The sequence below is a fragment of the Panicum virgatum genome, chromosome 2K (assembly GCF_016808335.1).
Source record: "Panicum virgatum strain AP13 chromosome 2K, P.virgatum_v5, whole genome shotgun sequence".
NCBI lineage: Eukaryota > Viridiplantae > Streptophyta > Magnoliopsida > Poales > Poaceae > Panicum > Panicum virgatum.
The window spans coordinates 38,695,024-38,713,847 of NC_053137.1; the positions used below are offsets into that span (position 1 = coordinate 38,695,024).

The 18,824-nt window shown below is 46.1% G+C and overlaps 1 protein-coding gene across 16 annotated transcripts; it reads left to right on the forward strand.

Moving 5' to 3' along the window:
• Positions 1–10,205: 10,205 nt before the first annotated feature.
• LOC120675615 lies at positions 10,206–17,732 on the forward strand. Of its 16 annotated transcripts, XR_005675411.1 has the most exons (19): positions 10,212–10,711; positions 11,188–11,272; positions 11,357–11,780; positions 11,881–12,154; positions 12,355–12,429; positions 12,662–12,745; positions 12,821–12,874; positions 12,951–13,013; positions 13,248–13,520; positions 13,659–14,031; positions 14,112–15,031; positions 15,139–15,202; positions 15,308–15,380; positions 15,484–15,529; positions 15,610–16,165; positions 16,361–16,565; positions 17,033–17,120; positions 17,240–17,305; positions 17,365–17,732. XR_005675411.1 is itself a non-coding variant. In XM_039956822.1 (11 exons), exons 2-10 carry the CDS (start codon positions 11,690–11,692, stop codon positions 13,706–13,708), a joined length of 894 nt encoding a protein of 297 aa, XP_039812756.1. In that variant the 5' UTR covers positions 10,231–11,515; positions 11,617–11,689; the 3' UTR covers positions 13,709–14,031; positions 14,112–14,430. The 16 variants fall into 16 exon arrangements, 1 of the variants encoding a protein (XP_039812756.1); XR_005675405.1 differs by having other exon boundaries at positions 10,211–10,711; positions 11,046–11,780; XR_005675406.1 differs by having other exon boundaries at positions 10,211–10,711; positions 11,188–11,780.
• The last annotated feature ends 1,092 nt before the right edge of the window (positions 17,733–18,824 follow it).

The following is an 18,824-nucleotide window of genomic DNA, read 5'->3' on the forward strand; positions in this document are numbered from 1 at the left end:
GGGCTTGTATGCAGTTGAATAAGTTGGAGTCGTATATATATAGTAGATACGTGTAGGGAATGCCTCCTGAACACATGTGGCTCGTGGTAGGTAGGTGTTGTATCGACATGTGTACTATTCTCAAGTGTTACAATAAACTATAAACGTATTTCCCGTACAGCTCATGCATTAGAGGATTCAAAGCAATTTGAATGCTGGTGTATTTATGCATGATCAAAATGTTTCGAATACATATGGTTTCACAAGGCTATGGTGAAATACGTTTTTTTTAAAAAGTGGTGAAATACGTTTTGGAATATGTGAAGGATTTTTGTTTTCTTTCTTTTTTGATGTCGGCTGCCAGTGCTTAACGACTTGAGCACATTGCAAATGTGGGTGGATACTAGAGACATGACAGTCGAAAGAGAGTAATTTTTCGCTGAAAGATTTGATCTCTACAACACTCGGATTTACAATATACAAACCAGTACAGTACAGCACGTATATCAATTATTACATATATCACGAGTTGATTAGCCACATCGCTTGTTCCTACGGCCATATCGGCACCACAAACTTGTGCCCTATGTATTGCCGACTAGGCTGATTGGGATCTGATAAAGCAGTGGCTTGTGGCTAGGATTTGATTCTCAATCTTTGGTTCTTTTCTCATTGTCTCCCTATGTACAGTTGTGTTGCCTATTCAAACGAATAAGTCGGAGCGGTATGTATATAGTATATGTCTAGACACTTACGATGGTTGGTGCCCTATTGATGGCTGAATTAAAAAATCCTATGAGCATTTATGAATATAAACATGTGTACAATATTTTTGCAAATACGTACATTTTACTAGTACTAGAAAATACTTAATATTTTTTTATTGTTTCAGGTAGTGGAAATGGATCCTACGGACAACCAAGACGAGTTAATGCACGAGCTCATTCGTGGTAGTACCTCATACACTGCTCCAGAGTTTGATGAGGCCGAGAACGATGGTACACTTCTAGGCTTCTGAAGAATCCAGTTGCGAGAGTGGTGATCGGCTTTTCTCTTCTTCTCGTGCTTGCGATCCTCCCATTCCAATCTTTCATTCTCCACAGCGATAGCACAGTTGACTAGATTGCGATACGACTGATGGATGCTTCCTGCCAAAATCTGACGAATCCCGTGGTGTAGACCATGGTGAAACCAGAACTACTTCTTCTCATCGGTGTTCACATCTTCAGGGGCGTATCTCATCATCTTGGTGAAGCGGCGTTCATACTCCTGAACATTCATCGTTCCTTGGGTCATGGTACGGAACTCTTGAGCCTTCTGAATGAGAAGTTGTCGGGGCACGTGCTGGTCACGAAACGCCCTAGAAAACTCCTCCCAAGTGATGCTCGCTGGGTTGGTGCGGGAGTTACAGTAACTGTCCCACCAAAATCTGGCGGTTCCTTCGAGTTGGTGTACTGCAAGTGCAACGCACTCCTCGTTGGTGCAGTCGGTCAAATCCAGCTTGGACTCAATCACTCTTAGCCAATCGTCGGCATCCATAGGATCTTGAGAGTAGCTGAAGGTCGGTGGCTTCATACGAATAAACGTCTCGATCTTGCGAGGTAGACTCTCTGCTTGTAGGTCCGGGTGATGATATACATTGATCTGCTGCTCGGTCGCCTCGGTCAGGCGCCGAAGTAACTGAGTTTGTGCAACAATGCTCTCGGTGATGTCCGGTGGCGGCGATGGATCAGCATTGATCTCCATGTTGACTTCTTCATCGTCTTCTCCGTTGACTTCTTCCTCATCTTCTCCTTCGTCCACCTATCCATTAGGACTGTTAGGAGCTCCAGCAGACAGGTTTGCGCCCCTGCTTTGCCTCGGGGGTGGAATAGGTACCTACGCACATCTGGGTGCTACAGCAGTAGCTTCCTCTTGAGCGGCTTCCTCGAAACATGCCATCAGGCGGCTGATTCTTCGATCTGACATCTTCTGCGAAGGATTGACGAAGGGATGCACTGTTTAACGTACGTCACTCACCAGAAGAGCACACAATATAAATCCTACACTCAATAGCAAGAACCATAGACTCAAACAAAATCCAATCAAGAATCAAACACTCAAGCATTCAAACATCCTAAAAAGGCTATTTCGTGTAACTATCAGTACACGAACTTCTTTGAAAGGGTAGTCTCTACTTTAAGGAACTCAGGGTCACTTGTCTGTCAACTAGATCACTTCAACCTCATCCTAAGGGTTTTGTAAGAACTTGCATCTGCGTAGGTAAGAGAATGAGTCAAAAGTAAGGGGAAAGAGTCAAAAAGATAGAATTTACAGTACAAGGGGGTATATAAAGTAGATGGAAGCGTTTAGAGAGTCCTGAATCTAACGACCATTGCTATGGCTCGTGCTATGGTCAAGTATGGCTCTGATACCAACTGAAACGAACCGGGTTGTCGAACGGACAACCTGACTCCCTGTATCATCGTGATAGTCCCTGGATCAGTAGCTATCATATACAGAACTCATTTCAATTACATATCCCAGTCATACTTCTCGATAAAACACAACAAGGGTTTAATTATTACATAATCCAGCGGATTGCAGTACGAAATTCTGGTACAAGCCCATTGGGCTAAAGAGAAAACAAACAGAACTCGGAAGCGGTAGCTAGACTTCTGGGCATCCTCCATCTTGATGTTATTCTTCCACAGGCGAACCTGAGCGAAGCACGAGTCGTCCTTAGTCCTTCCTTCAAAGTTGTCATCGATCTTCGAGTCGGATCCTGCATCTACCAAACTATCCCCAAGGACAGGATAGGTTCACATCACCATCCGTATGCAAGCTTTAAGTGGATGCATTATGGTATAAAGAAATATCCAATGGATAAGGTTAGGGCTTCCTATGCGTAGCATCAACAAAGTATAGCATCTGCCAAGCCGCCTGACGCGGGCCATTCCGACATCCCGGACTCCATTCCGGCATCCTGGACTCCCGGTCAACTCACACCTCCGAGACTCACCCAAGTCCCTGATATCCAACCAAGTCGGTGCGAGAACTCCCTCTCCTCGCACCTCAGCTGCTATCCAAGCAGGAAAGTAGACTAGAGGGAGGTAGAAAAGTATCAAGGCACACTAACTAATGGAAGTAACAGAAGAGTAGGAATGTACATGACCGAGTACGCGGCTATACGTATAGTTTTCACCATGCAGGGGTTGTACACCTGGACCCACTCGAATCACTGCCAGCCAGAGGCCAGCCGACTGACAACGAGACACCGGTCTACTGAGAACAAGAACTAGCAGCCATGGCACCATCCTGCTTTCCCGGGTTTGGGCACGTTCTCTCGCAAGAGGTCGCTCCGGGACTGTGAATCCATCTAGAATAGGATTCCCATGAATCTCGCGAATCGGGGAACGCCAGGTCCACACCTGCTTCCCCTGCACTGATACTACATCCGCCTACAGGATTGGCACCACGCTTACTAGCCTCGGACTGGATCCACCCGCATAGTGGATAAGTGGTGTGCACGCTCACAAAGTCCCACTAACCATAGTTACACCAACCGGTTCCTTATATGCCGGGGCGAGCATCTCCGTCCTCATGCGTATCCACCACAGCGGTCCGCGAATGGCACCCATTACAGGTAAGGCCCACAAAACACCTCAAGAGTCCAACCGTGTCTAACGACACCTACATGCACCCGCAACAGGTGCTCGTAGGGTGTGCCCAACACACACCCCCAGCAAAGTCAACTTGCTCGCCCCCTGCTAATAGCCCTAATCACCAACTCCTGATATGGTGGATCTCCACACACGCCAAGACCATCATATCACGAGGAAATCCCACACATACACATGCAAGCATATCAACCATTCAATATGGTTTATATTAGGAGTTCAAGGAATAAGGGCACACAATTGGCTATGCAGGTTCATCTCATAACAGTAATAAAGCGATAGCAGTTCTAGCAAGCAATGTCTAATGGGTAATTAATTCATAGATGTGCGTGAACCTGAGACTTCTCGTAGTCGTCCTAGGTCTTCGGAGTCTTCTCGTAGTCTGATACATCCATCTGGGTCCTCTGGGCGTCCGGGGCGTCGATAAGCTCCTCCTCGCTAAGGGCATATTCGTAATTATGAATTACTAAAGGGGCCAAAGTGCAAAAGTGCAAAAAAGTATCAAAAAGATCCAAATCACACCGAAACCTAATCTAATGTGTAGATCATGATTTTAGAAAAATTATGAAACTGGTTTCATAATTTTCGGAGCTCCGGTTAATTTATTACGAATTTTTGAAGCCTAAATTTATTTCTGAAATTAATAACTGATTTTCGAAAAGAGAAAAACACATAGTCAACGGTCAATGCCTGGTCAGCGGAGTCCACGGGTCAGTGGCTCCACCTGTCAGTCTCACACCAGAGGCTAACATGTGGGACCCGCGGGGTTAAAAAGGCTTTAAAAGAAAAGAAAAGTGAAAGGGCGGCTTGGTCTACTGGGCTGAAAAGAAAACAGGCCGGCTCGGGCTGGCCCAAACTTGGCTCGGCTTGGCAGGCTCAAAGCAATGGGCCGGCTCAGGCCATGGCCCATTCGGCTCTCTCACTCTCTCTCTCTCTTACAGGCTGGGCCCGCAGCGCGGTTCTCTCTCCCTCCACTGACAAGCGGGACCTGCCCGTCAGCGGGAGGAGGATCTGGTGTGGTCGGGCCGGATCCGGTGTGGTTGTAGGGCGGTGTGGCCGAAGTGTGCGTGTGTGCAAGGCATGGCTGAGGGTGTGCACGGCACTCAGGCGCTAGACGAAGGGTCTCTACGGGCCAGCGACGATGCGCACACGATGTTGCGACGCTGGCCGCGGCGACCAGGCGCCTCGTGGTTTGGCGAGGAGGTGGCGAGCTCAGGGTGAGACCAAGGCGTGGCCTTTTGGCCTCGACAGCGAGCAGCGGGGCTACGAGATGGCGAGCGGCATGGCAGAGCAGAGCGGGGCGAGCTCGTGCGTGCGTGCATGCGTGCAAAACAAGCCAAAAGGACAACCCTTGGTTGGTGCTAGCGAACGCTGGGGCAGGGCCACGGCGTGCCGAGTCGGTGTTTGCGGCCATGCAAAAAGGCGGGGTCTTGGCCCTTGCAAGCGGCCGTGCGCATGTGTTTGCGGTGGTCTGGGTGGCCAGAACTGCGAGGGTAGCACCGGCGGGGCTCAGGCACTCCGACGGCGGACAGGAGGGCGGAGCGGGTGCGTGCGAGTGTGGGAGCTCTTGCGCCAGTTGGGTCCTAGTGCCACGGCACGGTTGCGATGCGCGCGCGCGAGGCACCGGTGTTCCGGGCCCGCGGCGGCGGCGCGGCGGGGAAGAGGGCTATGGCGGAGGCACAGACGTCGGGTCCCTGCAAGAAAGGATAGGACAGGTTCCTATGGCTCGCTAGGAGGGTTCATCGGCGGCGTACGGCGGCCGGATAGCAGAGCAGAGGCAGAGAAAAGGCGGCGCGATGGTGGCTCACCGGCGGGCTCGTGGAGGAAGGGCTCGGTGCTGTGGCGAGGCGATGCAGGTAGGTCGAAGCGGTGCCGTGCCGCGCAGGTTCGTCGGGGTAGTCGTTCAGGGCGCCGGCGTGAGGCAGGTCCTTGACGATGGTGTTGCGGCGGGGTTCTTGGCAGCGAAGAGGTGCTCCTTTTCTTCCTTCTTCTCCTCTTCTCCTTGGCTCCGTGGCTCCCTCTTTTCCCTCTTGGCACGGCGTCAGCGACGAGCTGCAGTGGCGCTCCTGGCTCCTCTCCTTTCCTCTTCCCCTGCTTCCACTTCTCCTCCTCGGTCTTCTCGATTTGGCGGCGGCGGCGCTCGATTGGGTTGGGGGAAAACCCCAGGGGTGGTTCTAGGGTTTCACAGCGGGGCTAGGTGGCTTTATAGGCGGCCGGCTAGGGCTCCCCTCGGCACGGACGCCGAGGATTGCCTGTCTGGTTGGGGGGCGCGCCCGGGGGCTACGTGGCACGCATCCGACAGCCTTCCGTGCTGGGTCTAGGGTTTCTAGGGCGCGCGCGCGGGCGGTTTTGCTATCCTGTCATGGAGCGAGGGCGGCGGCTGCTGACGCGGGCACGCGCGCGGGCAGAGGCGGCGGTCGCCGGCTGCGAGAGAGAAAAGCAGAGGAGAGGGGGCGCTGCGCAGTTGGAAAGGGGAAAAAGGAGGGGCTGATGGGGCGGGCCCGCTCGTCAGCGGCTTAAGGCAGAAAGGGGAGCGGCGGCTGCTGGCTTGGGCCGGACTGGGCTAGGGCAGCCGTGCGGGGTTAGCAGGCCGGCTGGCTTGTCGGGCTCGCAGTGGGGTAGGCCGAGAAGGCCTGTGCGTTTGGGCTGGCTTAGGAGGTTGGGCAGGTTTAGGCCTGTTAGCAGGTTTGGTTTTGTTAATATTTGAACTTAATTTGATTGGTTCAAATCAAATTAAGTTCCACACAATTCAAACAAAAATAAATCAAACCAAATTTAAACAAGGTAGATTCGAATAAACTCCAACTCCAAAAGATTCACACTAGCAGTTATAAACCTTATATTTGTTTTGGTTTTAATTCACTAGGAATTCGAGATGGAAGGAGAGATCAACCTTACATCATTTCTACCTAATTACACATGCACACAAAAAGTTTTTGAAATTTCACATTTTTGCACTATATAATATTTCGTAAAAATATGGGATGTTACAGAGAATGACGAGCTGACTTACGCTCTTGGGAATGAGGAACACACTGGACGGACCCGAGGCATGGGCGTAGTTCCATGGAAATATGGCTTTTCCGGAGATCTCGAAACCTACCGAAGCCGATGCAGAAGCAAGGCAGTAGTGGCAGAGAAGATCCGTAGCCTAGAAAACGGGATAATATCACATGAGGCAACAGTTGGGCAATGCTTGGACCAACCAGCTGCCAATGTGGAGATCAGCCCCCCTCTCAGCGTCGTAGCAGTGTTGCTTTCACGGAGCACCCTAATTTGGGTGCCGACAGGCCGAGGGACCCCATTGACTACATCACCGTTAGGACCCAATGTGAGCTTCTGGTTCTTTATGGGAAAAAGCTCAAAGTTTGTGCTGAGGGTTATGCGGAAGTCCAAGAAGAAGGCGGGACAATACATTGCCAGCCGATTCCTGAAGGATTCGCCAGAGTCTTTGTTGACCGAATTACTGAAGAACGCTGGGAAGACATGGACCTCCCGATCCCTATAGGTCCTGAAGAAACAGAACTACAACATGATGTACACATATGGATCGCTTGGCCAAAGCGTGACATAAGATTGGTGCAAGCAGCCACAGATTCCGCTCGGTGCTCAAGGCAAAGATCACCAACGCCAGTTGACAGGAATCCTACTGTTGGTCCACCTTCTCCACCGCCTGCACGGGACCCCAGCATGGATCTGCCATCACCAGCCGCACAAAGCGAGCCCAGTCCGGCATCATCACCAGCCGCACAACAGAATCAGAGTCAGCGACAGAGGGCATACACGGTACCTTCGGTCCAGCCTTCTCATAAGCGGCAAAGAAAGAAGAAAGCGAAGGCTCCAGAAGAGGAAGAGGCAGAAGAATCATTTCAAACCTTCTTGCTTAAGCGCAAGCTACAGAGGGAGGCTGCGAACAAGAAGTCAGAAATAGATCCGGGTGCAAAGGCACACTTCATTAAACACTTCATTAAAGATCCCACCAAGGATAAAGAAAGGGAATCGGATTATGATCGGCAGATCAAAAAGTGCTACAACAACCCCAAGAATCGGCGGATTAATGCAAAGACCGTTCCCTAGCTCGGAGAGCAGTCCAAACAATCGATCCCTCCGTTGATAGTGCCGCATGAAGAATGTCCTGATGAATCAAGAGATCCGGAGACCATGGCTGGGATGATATTGCAAACTGATCTAACAAGGGCTCAATTACTTGGGGAGGCCCTACAGAATGCCCGCGGTAAGAAAAGTTTGTACTTGGTGAACCTTTGATATGGCCAGAGTTACTACCATTTCTACCAACGAGAATGGCCGAGTTACACAAATGGTATGCCGTGCAATCAAGAGCTAATGAATTAGAGATGTTCCCAGCTCAGATTAAAGATGAGCATTTCTGGCGGGGGGGCAGATGATGTATATTTCGAGTTTGCAGCACTTTACGATTTATACCATCAAGATGCCCTTTACAAGTCCCTCATCAGTGTATGGTGCATGTAAGTATTGTCTCTTATTTCATTATTTTAGCCTTGTGTGTTGACTGATCCCCGCTTTGCTTGTGTCCCATAGGTCAAAAATTCAAATTTGCCAAAAGAAGAACTTCCATAACGTCGGGTTCTTCGACCCCGATATTATACACGAGCAATCGGTAGCGCAAAAGTCTGAAGACGTAGTCAATGTTATATACAGGGGGTTGCGTAAGAATAGCATGTGTTCCTTCATTCTCTTGCCATACAATCATCAGCGAGTAGTTCTTTGTTAGCCGCTTTTTTTCAATCCCTTCGTATTAATAATACTATTTAATAACTATTATAATCAACATTAATTGATTATGCGTATGTATATGTACAGCTTTCATTGTATATTGCTTTGTATTCGGATTGAGGAGCACAAGTTCTTGGTGTACGACTCGTTAAGGCAAGATAAATCAAAGTACCAAGATCTCATCGAGGTGATAAATACTGCATGGAGTCGCTACCTCCGCAAACACATAGGCTTGCCCATAGGTGAAATCGAGCCTCTTCGTTGGGTGACTAATTTTTCGGTATGAATATATTCTCGCTACTAGTGTCATTCGTAATAAACATCAGGAAAATTCTATATCGTAACCCACATTTGCCTATAGTGTTGGAGACAGGAGCAAGGAAATAATTTATGTGGATACTACGTATGCGAGTGGATCAACACATTTGCAAGTGAAAAAGGGCAAATGACACTGGAGGCATTCAATGTACGTGAGCACAATCATATCTGCTCATTATTTTAATTCATTATTTTTTATTCTCATGTTTTTATCTGAAAATGTGACAGCGTTGGTGGATGAAAGAAGAACTCATAGAAATGGCTCGGGTCAGGGCAATTCAAGAAGCTATGTGCGGATTCCTGCTCGATGAAGTCATAAATCCTAAAGGCGAATTTCATGGCAATCTCCGTATAAGCGTCGCTAAAGAAGATCTGACAAGGAAACTGATAGTTACTATAGTTGATGCTTAATAATTTGTAATATCTCAAGTACTTTTGAACTCCTAAGTGTTCCATATATGAACTATATATGTATAGACATATATTATATATATATATGTAATATTATATTAGTGTGATGCGATCCTAATATTAGTATGCAATATGTTACTAATACAGTTCTAATATTAATGTGCAATACGGTACTAATACGGTCCTAATATTAGTCTGCAATACGGTCCTAATACGACACAAATACGCATAGCAATATGTATAAAATCAAAAAGAAAAGAAAAAAAGAGAAAAACATTTAGTGCCGGCCAGTGATACCAGCCAGCACTAAAGAGGATGCCTGGGATCCCGCGTGGCCGCGCACATTGGTGCCAGTCAGAGTAGCCGTTACTAACGTGTTGTCACGTTAGTGCCGGCCATTTAACACGTCATGTGACCGGCACTAATAACCATTTCTCCAACAGTGTTCCAAGTGCAAAAAAAAATGGTCACCAAGCATAGATGGCCTTATTTTTGAAAAAATAGATGACCTTATTCGGTTATTCCTCCGACCTCCACATCTCCATCCTAAGAGTAGAAGCAAAAGAATAGTACGGAGATGCATCACTAGTCCTAACTTAAACAGTGAGTATTATGGGGACTGTTTGGTTTTCAGTAGTACGAGTAGCATAAAAAATTTGACCAATAATTAAGGGTACTAAATAAAGGCAATTTACAAAACTAACTCCACAACCCTGCGCGGCTTCGCGAGACGAACCTAATGAGGCTTTTAACCGCGTGATTAGAGGACAGTTATTGTAGCATCACTGTAGCCAATCATCGATTAATTACCGTTATTAGATTCGTCTCGAAAAGTTACACACATCTGTGAAAAGGTTTTGCAAATAAACTTCGTTTAGTACTCCATGCATGTAAGATTTTTTTTTCGGAAATCGTGTGCCGTAGTTGTGCTACTCAAACAAACAGGGCCACGGTCTTTTTGGAGGTTTAAATCTCTATCTCTTTTCTATCTCAATCTGTACTACTAAAAAGAGGCTAAATGTGACGTTTATTTGTGCACATCCTTCCTTCCCAAGCTTCGCCTGCGATCCTGTCCTCTGTTCCAGACTCGCCCCCTGCTAATCTCTCCCGCACGACGCGCCCCGCACGCCGCGCACCTCCTACACGCCACATCTCCCGCACGCCGCGCACCCCGCACGCCGCCTACAGTCTGCGCCCGAACCTCTCCCCCACCGATCCAATCTCGCCGCGCCCCCCGCACGCCACCGCGCCTGCAGTCTGCGCCTGATCCAATCTCGCCGTGCTCCCCGCCCGCACGCCGCCGCCGCCGCCGCCGTCGAGTTCGACCGCGCGGGCTCCGAGGACATCCGTCGTCGCCTCCCCCCGGGACCTCTCCATCTGCCGCCGCCGTCGAGTTCGTCCGCGCGGGCTCCGGGGACATCCGTCGTCGCCTCCCCCCGGGACCTCTCCATCACCGTCGCCTTCGCCGTCCAGTTCGTCCGCGCCGTCTCCGATGGGGATCCGTCGTCGCCTCCCCCAGGACCTCGCCATCACTGTCGCCGTCTCCGTCGCCGTCGCGTTCATCCGCGCAGGCTCCGTCGCCGTCCCCGGTGAGTGCCCAACAGAATATCAGGTTCAGTTCCTTCCCAAATCCAAGCAAGTGTGTCTGCACCAAATAAAACAGTGCTCCATATATTTCAACTAGCCAAACTCAGTTCCCTTGCACCTTCTAACTTCCCTGATGCCCACACGTAGTACTTTGAAGGTGCTTAAAAACTGAAAACCGAAGCACCACATTAGGAGCTGGTAGGTGTAGCATAGAAAACAGCAGTATCTAGATGAGGAAACAGTATGCAAATGTAATGCAGATCAGACGTTCATATAATTCATCAGCTTTCAATTCAACAATTTGAATTGACTGATTTTTCTCCTCAAATAACTCAGGCTGAACATCAGCTGAATTTTCACCAGTAGGCAGCTTCCCTTGAGATAGTTGCTGGTTAAAAAAAATTGTCCTATTCAGATAGATGTTTAGTATTTATTTCAACAATTTGAATTGACTGATTTTTCTCCTCAAATAACTCAGGCTGAACATCAGCTGAATTTTCACCCGTGGGCAGCTTCCCTTGAGATAGTTGTAGGTTAAAAAAAATTGTCCTATTTATGTTGCGGTTAGTATTTATTTCAAAGTTTTAAGTACTTGAATTACTAATAGTTGAACTACCAAGGGTTTAATTATTGGTAGATGTGATCAGGGGACTGCTCAAATACTGCCCAGCCACAACTCATGAGTCGTCAGAAGGTGTGTTCAGCCTGGGATAGTTAGAACTTTTGTTCAGCCTGGGAGAGCTGAACCTGTATCGTTCTGATTGGTAAACCTGTAAATGCAATAGGTCCTCCCAACAATAAGAAAGGTACTAATTTTTTTCTTTCCCTTTATCATATTATTTTTATCTTTATATCTTTATTAAGTATCCGTTCCAAGTACACGTCTCACGAAATACCACTGGATAAGGTCCTGGTCTCCCCGTTGATGCTCTTGAACTTCGAAGAGAGCGGCAAGCCGGCAACGAGCCCGTTGTGCCGCAATGACAGATGAGCAAAGAGAGGAAAAGAACAGGAAGCGTCGTGAGGCATACAGATGGAAAAAGAGCTATGCAAACAAGGAAAATGAGCTAGGTTTAACCCTGTTGGATCCAAACTGACGCTTTGATCTTGTGCTTAATTGTTGTTTCCCTGACCTTTTCCTCATCTGAATCTTCTTTTAAATCTACGGCAGGTTGTAACATACATGTTTTCAAATCGAGTAATGCTGATACTAATATAGCCAAACATCCAACAGGTATTTTTTTTTCATTTCTTGGTCGGCATTCTACATCTATGGATAACAAACTCATTTTAACTGTCTTTAGGAATTTCTGGCCTGAGACGAGAAAGTGACAGGGCCCTGAGTGACTTGAATTCAAATGATAAAAGGCTTGAAACGAACAAGAAGATGCGTGAAGCTTATCGGATGAAGAAAGATGTAACCAAGGGCGCAAAAATTTCATCAGGTGTGTGTCCTTCTGATGAACATACTCTGACTTGCCTATCATGCAGTTCTTATGCTTAACATCAATGTGAATGGAATGCATAATAATTTTTGCTGGTGGACGTGTCCAACTGATCCTGTGTAGACTACTATGGTGCTTTTCATAATAGAATCACCATTTAAGTTATGTTGTCATCTGAATCCCGGTGAGATCCACTGCAGATTTAAATTTCAAGGACAGTGCTGCTGAAGAACATGCACACATCTCAGGCACTGTCCAGTTTCTGCCCACTAATGGTAATTTGCCTGTCATGCAGTTCTTATGCTCAACATTGAGTGAATTGAACTATATGTCTTCACTTGAATGAAATGCATAATAGTTTTGTTTATTAGTTCAGAAATGATTAGAAATTAGTTTTTTGTGGTGCACGTGTCCAACTGAACCCGTGCAGACTACTATGGTACTTTTCATAATAGAATCACCATTTAAGTTATGTTGTCATCTGAACCCTGGTGAGATCCACTGCAGATTTAAATTTCAATGATGGTGCTGCTGAACAATATATAGAATGTGTCTCGTGTACTGCGCCAACCAACGAGCATCCCCCCACTGGTATGCTATATATGTTTTCATATGCTGTGATGTACATGCCCAGCTGATGAACAAGCACTAACTTGTTTGCTGTAGATGACGAAAATGATGCACCCATCACCAGCACTCCTATCGTTGAGCATCCCGCCGGTAATATGCACCCATCATTTTTCATGCCGTTCACATTTTATTGGTTCGACTTATAGTGGTAGTGATTCTTAATCAGATTCGACCCCGGTGGGCATGGTGGAGTCTAATCTCTCTTACGCATATACAGATGTACCACCAGGTGCGTGAAATCTTTGGTTTTGATCAAATGATTGGGATATATAATGTGCAACTACCTGTCCAAATTCTTCATTTTGTATATTGTATACGTTTTTAATATTAAATTTTATACTGCTGGCTTGTTTGTGTTGGTAAAATAATTTTTTACACCGTAATTAAATGCTAAGTTGTGTTTATTAAGTATGAATGATGATTGCAAACGTCTGATGGTGTGATCTTAATAATTTATTTACAGTAGTTGGCTATACACACTTGCCTGCATGTGCGGATACCTCAAGTGTGAGTGTAAAGTCCCGTAAGACACGAACCTTAACAGACGATCAACGGGTCAGAATAAATAAACGTCGTCGTGAATTAGACCATGAGAAAAACCAATCGAAGAAGCAAACGAAGACTGGTGCGGAACGTAATCGAGATTACAAGAGAAGATTAAAAGATTTCTGGGAAAACAATCTACACCCAGAATCCATCGCCATGGAAAATCCTCAATTTATCCCTCAAATCATATGTAAGCTTGTTTCTACTCATGAACATATAAAAATTTCACACACACACACGCACGCACGCACACATATATATATATATATATATATATATATATATATATATATATATATATATAATAATATAAATTTTTTTTATGCAGTTTCTTATGCCATGGGTAAAATCTACAAAATTTATGCTATTTGTGCTTGACCATAAGGATAAAAAATTTACCTGGATTGACCCGACCTCAACTCCAGAATGGTGCAAAGATATGCCATACAAGAAGTATGCGCGTGCAATCCTAGATCTGGGTATAAAGTATATGAGTGCTATGAGAGTATATGACCAAAAATGGAGTCAGAACATTTTCACGTGGAAAGCTAAAAGTACAGATGGTATTATCGAGGATAAAGACGGGTTATGACTCTGTCACATGTATTCACAGAGCATTCAAGCACAGGTGTTTAACTGGCTACATAGTTCTGCAATATATGGCTGCCTAGAAGCATGTGATGACTACACCAATATGTGTGGTGCGTATATTATGTTTTTCTACGTTCATGATTCATTTCAGCACAACTTTATGCTTATGTATACACAATCTTAACTCCAGGATGGACAAGCACTGAAGAGGAATTTTGTGATTGACGCGCTAGCGTTCGATGGAAACTCATATCGGAAAATACTTCCTGATTGTGTTAAGAAGTGCCTAAGCCGCATCACAGGAAAAGACATTTGAATTAGATATATGAGATAAAATATTCAAACTATGCTTATGAGATTATGGATACTGTGATTTTGTCTAGATGAATTCTTAATCCATTATGGATATTTTGATTTCATTGAATGCAATATTTTTTGGACGTGTAGAATATTGGTTTGGGTTTACTTTTGTTCACTCATAGCACTGGAATGATTCTTTCAAGTCTAAATTAGCCTTATAATATCATGTTGCTAAGACCAACATCATGCTACTCATGCTATACATTACTTTGAGTAAACTTTTACCACTGTAGTTGAATTTTGATGAAGTTTTATAAAATTGAATTATAAATTAATATATAAATTGGTAATATTTTTGTTGTCCGTAGCAACGCATTATTGCCCGTAGCACGGGCACTCACCTAGTATATACTACTAAAAAGAGGCTTAAGCGTGACTTTTTTTCGTCTACATGGTCGCCCCCTCGCCCAGCCGCCGCAGTCGGCCCTCTCTCCCTGGCCGTCGACCTGTGCCCGTCGTCGCCTGCATCGTGGCCTGCGTCCCGCGCGCCACTTCCTCCTCCTTTTATCCTTCCCTCTCTCTCCACACGGGAAGTCAAGCAGAGCCGTCGCCGTCGCCGTCGCCGCCCCCAGATCCGGCGCCTACCGGTCATCCCCCTCCGATTGCCCACATCCATAGTTGTGTCGCCCTCTACTGCACGTCAGCCTGTCGATCCCCGCCCGCCTCCTCCAAGCCGTCGGGGCCACCGTCGCCGTCGCCCCCGCCTCCTCCGATCCCTCTGAGACGTCGCCCCCTGTACCGCGGCCCCTGGTACGTGACCGTTGTTAGGCGTCCATGACTGCAACGGTCGGCCAGCCGGCCAACCCACCGGAGCCAGGCGCAAATGCTTATTAACACCATATCTCCTCGTCTTGCAGATTGGTGGTGGTATTAGAAGCGACCCAGCGAGCGCACCACGGACGAAGTGGATCTCAGTGCCAGGTCCGATTTGCTTGCTCGTCGCTCTACCTCAGCTTGTTTGATAATGCGACTGATTTTTGAGCACCTTTTTGTGTGAAAGTTTTGATTTATTTCTGTGTTTGCTAGATTTAGGGACTGCGAGGACGACTCCACCGCCGGACCAGAAGGCGTTGGAGATGATTCTAGAGAAGCTGCAAAAGTTCGTGCTTCACATCTTTCCATTCGACCCAAAATGGGATTTGTTGCATTGAGTTTTGATGAGCTCAATTTTGTCTTCTTTTTGCCACTGTTTGATTCCGCAGAAAGGATACATGCGGAGTGTTTGCTTAGCCAGTGGATCCGGAGGAGGTGAGATCCCTTGTTCTTGTTCATTAGCTGTGCTTGCTGGAGTTACTGAGTGTTGATGATGTTATTGTTGATTGACACAGTCGCCTAATTATCATGATGTGATTGAGCACCCAATGGACTTCGATACCGTCAGAAGGAAGCTTGCCAGGAACACATACTGCTCATTCCGTCATTCGAGCAATTTGAGGTGGGCTTAAAATGGTGCTGCAAACCCTCAGGCGGGCTCGCCCCCTCGCCATCGTCGTCGCGTTCTCCTCCGAACTGGCGTTGCAAACCTCCTAGATCTGCAGCAACGCCGAGGCTGATGGTGGCAGCAAGGGTGATGCGAGGCAGGCCAGGTCGCGTCCAGGAGGGGGCAAGGACGGTGGGCGTGGCGGTCGGCGAAGCGGCAGGAAAGGGTCCAGCTCCCGGCCATTGTCTCTGGCGGTGACGTCGGCGAGTTCGTGCGGCACCCTGACATTGTGGAGTCCCTCCTCAACACCGGCGCGCTCGAGAGGGGGGTGGGGGGAGGGGGGTAGGGGGTGCTGGGCCCGTGCTCTGCTGCATCAGGTTCTGGGCTTCGAGGTCACGCCGGTGCTCGAGCTCCGCGTCGCCCTGACGAGCACCGACTGCACCGTCGAGATGCTGTCGTGCAGGGTACGTGCGTGCGATCGTTGTCTGATCCACCGATTGGTCTTGCCATGCGAAAACTTCTCTGATCCCAGCTCTTCCTTTCCTCCTGTGTTTTATTTGAAAGACCCTGCCTAGATGCTCCACCGAGTAGACAACATAACACATCTCAAATTATGTTGTCTTACTTCAATCTGACACTTGCACTGAATTTTATTTCAGATTGATGCAAGGCCTGCTGGACAGGCTTGTCCGTGTCCTGGGGGAGCAGTTGCTGAGGGACTACCATTCCTGGGTTCAGCAGTAGCCTGAAGCTTCTTCATGAGGTAGAGGGAGCCCGGTGCACAGTCCCCCAACGCCTTGAGCATTTCATGCTAGGATGGTGCAGATTCAGAGCTCTGGGAATCCATGTGCATGGTTCATAGGGGTAACAAATCCATAAATTCTTGTTTATGTCAAATCAATGGTGATTGTTTAAGATTTCTTGTCTCAGCAATGCGAGCCTTAGAGTAAGTTTTGCTTGTCACAGATCAAGATGAATTGATAAGTAATTTCTATGTAGACATGTCATAAAATCAGATTGATAGTTCGTAACTATAACAATCTAATTTGAGGTGCCGGCTTTTGTCACAAAATTGTCATTGTCCATCTATATGATCTATATGGTCTTGTACTTCGATTGAAAGTAATTTGAATTATGACCATCATTAGGCTTCAATGTTGTTGATTGTTTCTTTATCTTCTACTAAATAATCTGTATAAATTTACTTATACTGGTATAATAGTTTCCCACAGTGAAATTTACTTTCTCATGGTCATGTCCAAATTATTTGACACGATTTTATTTAGTGCCTAATCATCTTAGCATCGGAGGCCTAACATTTTTATTTACAGGTGTCATTCGACCATATGGATATAACCTTGTCGAAGGTATTCAAGTGCAGCAGTAGATAGTATACTGTGTCTTCCCCAACACCAACAGGTAAGGTCATAATTCTTTAGAAGCCTTCATAACTTTGTTTCTTCTTTTGCTTCCTCCTGTTATGTTAGTTGTAGTCTACTGCATTTCTACATCTCATTCTTATGTGTGAAATCGGACAGATGGTACTGTGTGCATTGGCAAATACTTTCCATCATTGTAAGAAAAAGTCTACTAGCCTAGGAGAGGTAACACTTACTCCATGCGCTTGTATGATTCTAACCTACCTATACATACCTTTTTTCAGCTCAACAAATCGTACATTGGAATCTGTAGATCAACCCAAGTCCCAGCAGTTGGAATGCTTGATTTCTCGAATAGTGCATGGTTTTCAGTGATCAGGTGTACAGATATGGTTAATCATTTACTCAATTAGAATGAAATGAAAAGGCAACCCAAATGTTTCTATTTTGATTCGAAGGCACGTCACCTAATTGGTTGTCCAGATGCTTATAGCATTAAGATGTTTATAAGGCTCCAGTTATCCTCACAGTTAGCTGGTGACATTTCTCACATTTGTATACTGTGATGATATACATTTTACTCGTATAGAAGGGGATAAATTTTAGGTCAATTTTGTTTACTGTAAAATAATAGATTCTAATCTTACATTTACCCCCAAATTTGTTTTACTATTATTATTCTTGAATTATCATGGACTCAAGGGAAGTACTTGCTCAAAATTCACCATCCTAGCTTCAAAACCACGTACCAATTCACTCAATAATGGTAGAGTTTGATTGTAAAAAATACTATGAGAATTATAAAAATGTGCATTTATATATCACTTAGATTGATTGAGAATTATAAAAGTGTGCTTTTATATGTTAGGCTCTTGTATAATATGATTTGTTGGGGTTATTTATTTTGCCCGTTGCAACGCACGGGCACGAACCTAGTATATCATCTACATCGTTAGCCTTGCCTCTACCCTAAATGTATAGTAGCTTTACGTCCCACTTTCTTTTCCCTTAGCTTTCATCTTGTAAGCTACCTCTTTGTTGTTTGGGTGTAGGCATCTACGCTGTAAGTCTTCAGTTTTAAATTTGTACCCGCTTCCATGCGTCTGCAATATCAAATTAAGTGAGGTGGTACTTTCGCACTTAGACTATTTTTAATGGTAATTTCATAAAAAATCATTTCTGATTCAATTAAGTGAGATGCGTGCCCCGTTAACTATGGTAACATGTCAAAGTATTTATGACGAGAGAGACGTGAGTGGTTTTATTAAAACTGGTGCTCACCATTTCCAAAACGTTGGAATTGAAACCAAGTGAAACTTCTACTGAGAGGATGAGTTTTATTTCCACTCCTTTCAACAAGTCTCATAGATCACTTTAGAGCAAGGCTAATAAGCCCGCCGACTGTCGGCTACAAGGAAGGCGGGGTGGTGGCGGGCCCTATCAACTTTTAATGCCCAGCAGCAAACGCTAGCGAATAGGAGCTCAGCAAACGCATGCGCTGGGAGACGCCGTTTCGCGAGTTGTCCACCCGTGCTTTCTCTCTCTCCGCATAGGACTCTGCGCTGGCTCCCTGCTAACTACTATACTTGCTCTTAGATAAAACACTGAAATGATAGCTAGCTTAATTGAGAGATCTTTTTCATTCATCAATTCAAATATCGTTGGATGACATGACACTCTTTAAAACCATGTAACACAATCTTGCACTAAGAATGATCTTAGTACGTACCTCTTTGAAACGCAA

Coding starts and splice junctions, on each gene's coding strand:
- LOC120675615 (XM_039956822.1), top strand. CDS start 11,690: ATGACAGATGAGCAAAGAGAGGAAAAGAACAGGAAGCGTCGTGAGGCA. Junction 12,746..12,820: donor CAACGAGCATCCCCCCACTG/GTATGCTATATA, acceptor TGTTTGCTGTAG/ATGACGAAAATGATGCACCC. Junction 13,014..13,247: donor ATATACAGATGTACCACCAG/GTGCGTGAAATC, acceptor ATTTATTTACAG/TAGTTGGCTATACACACTTG.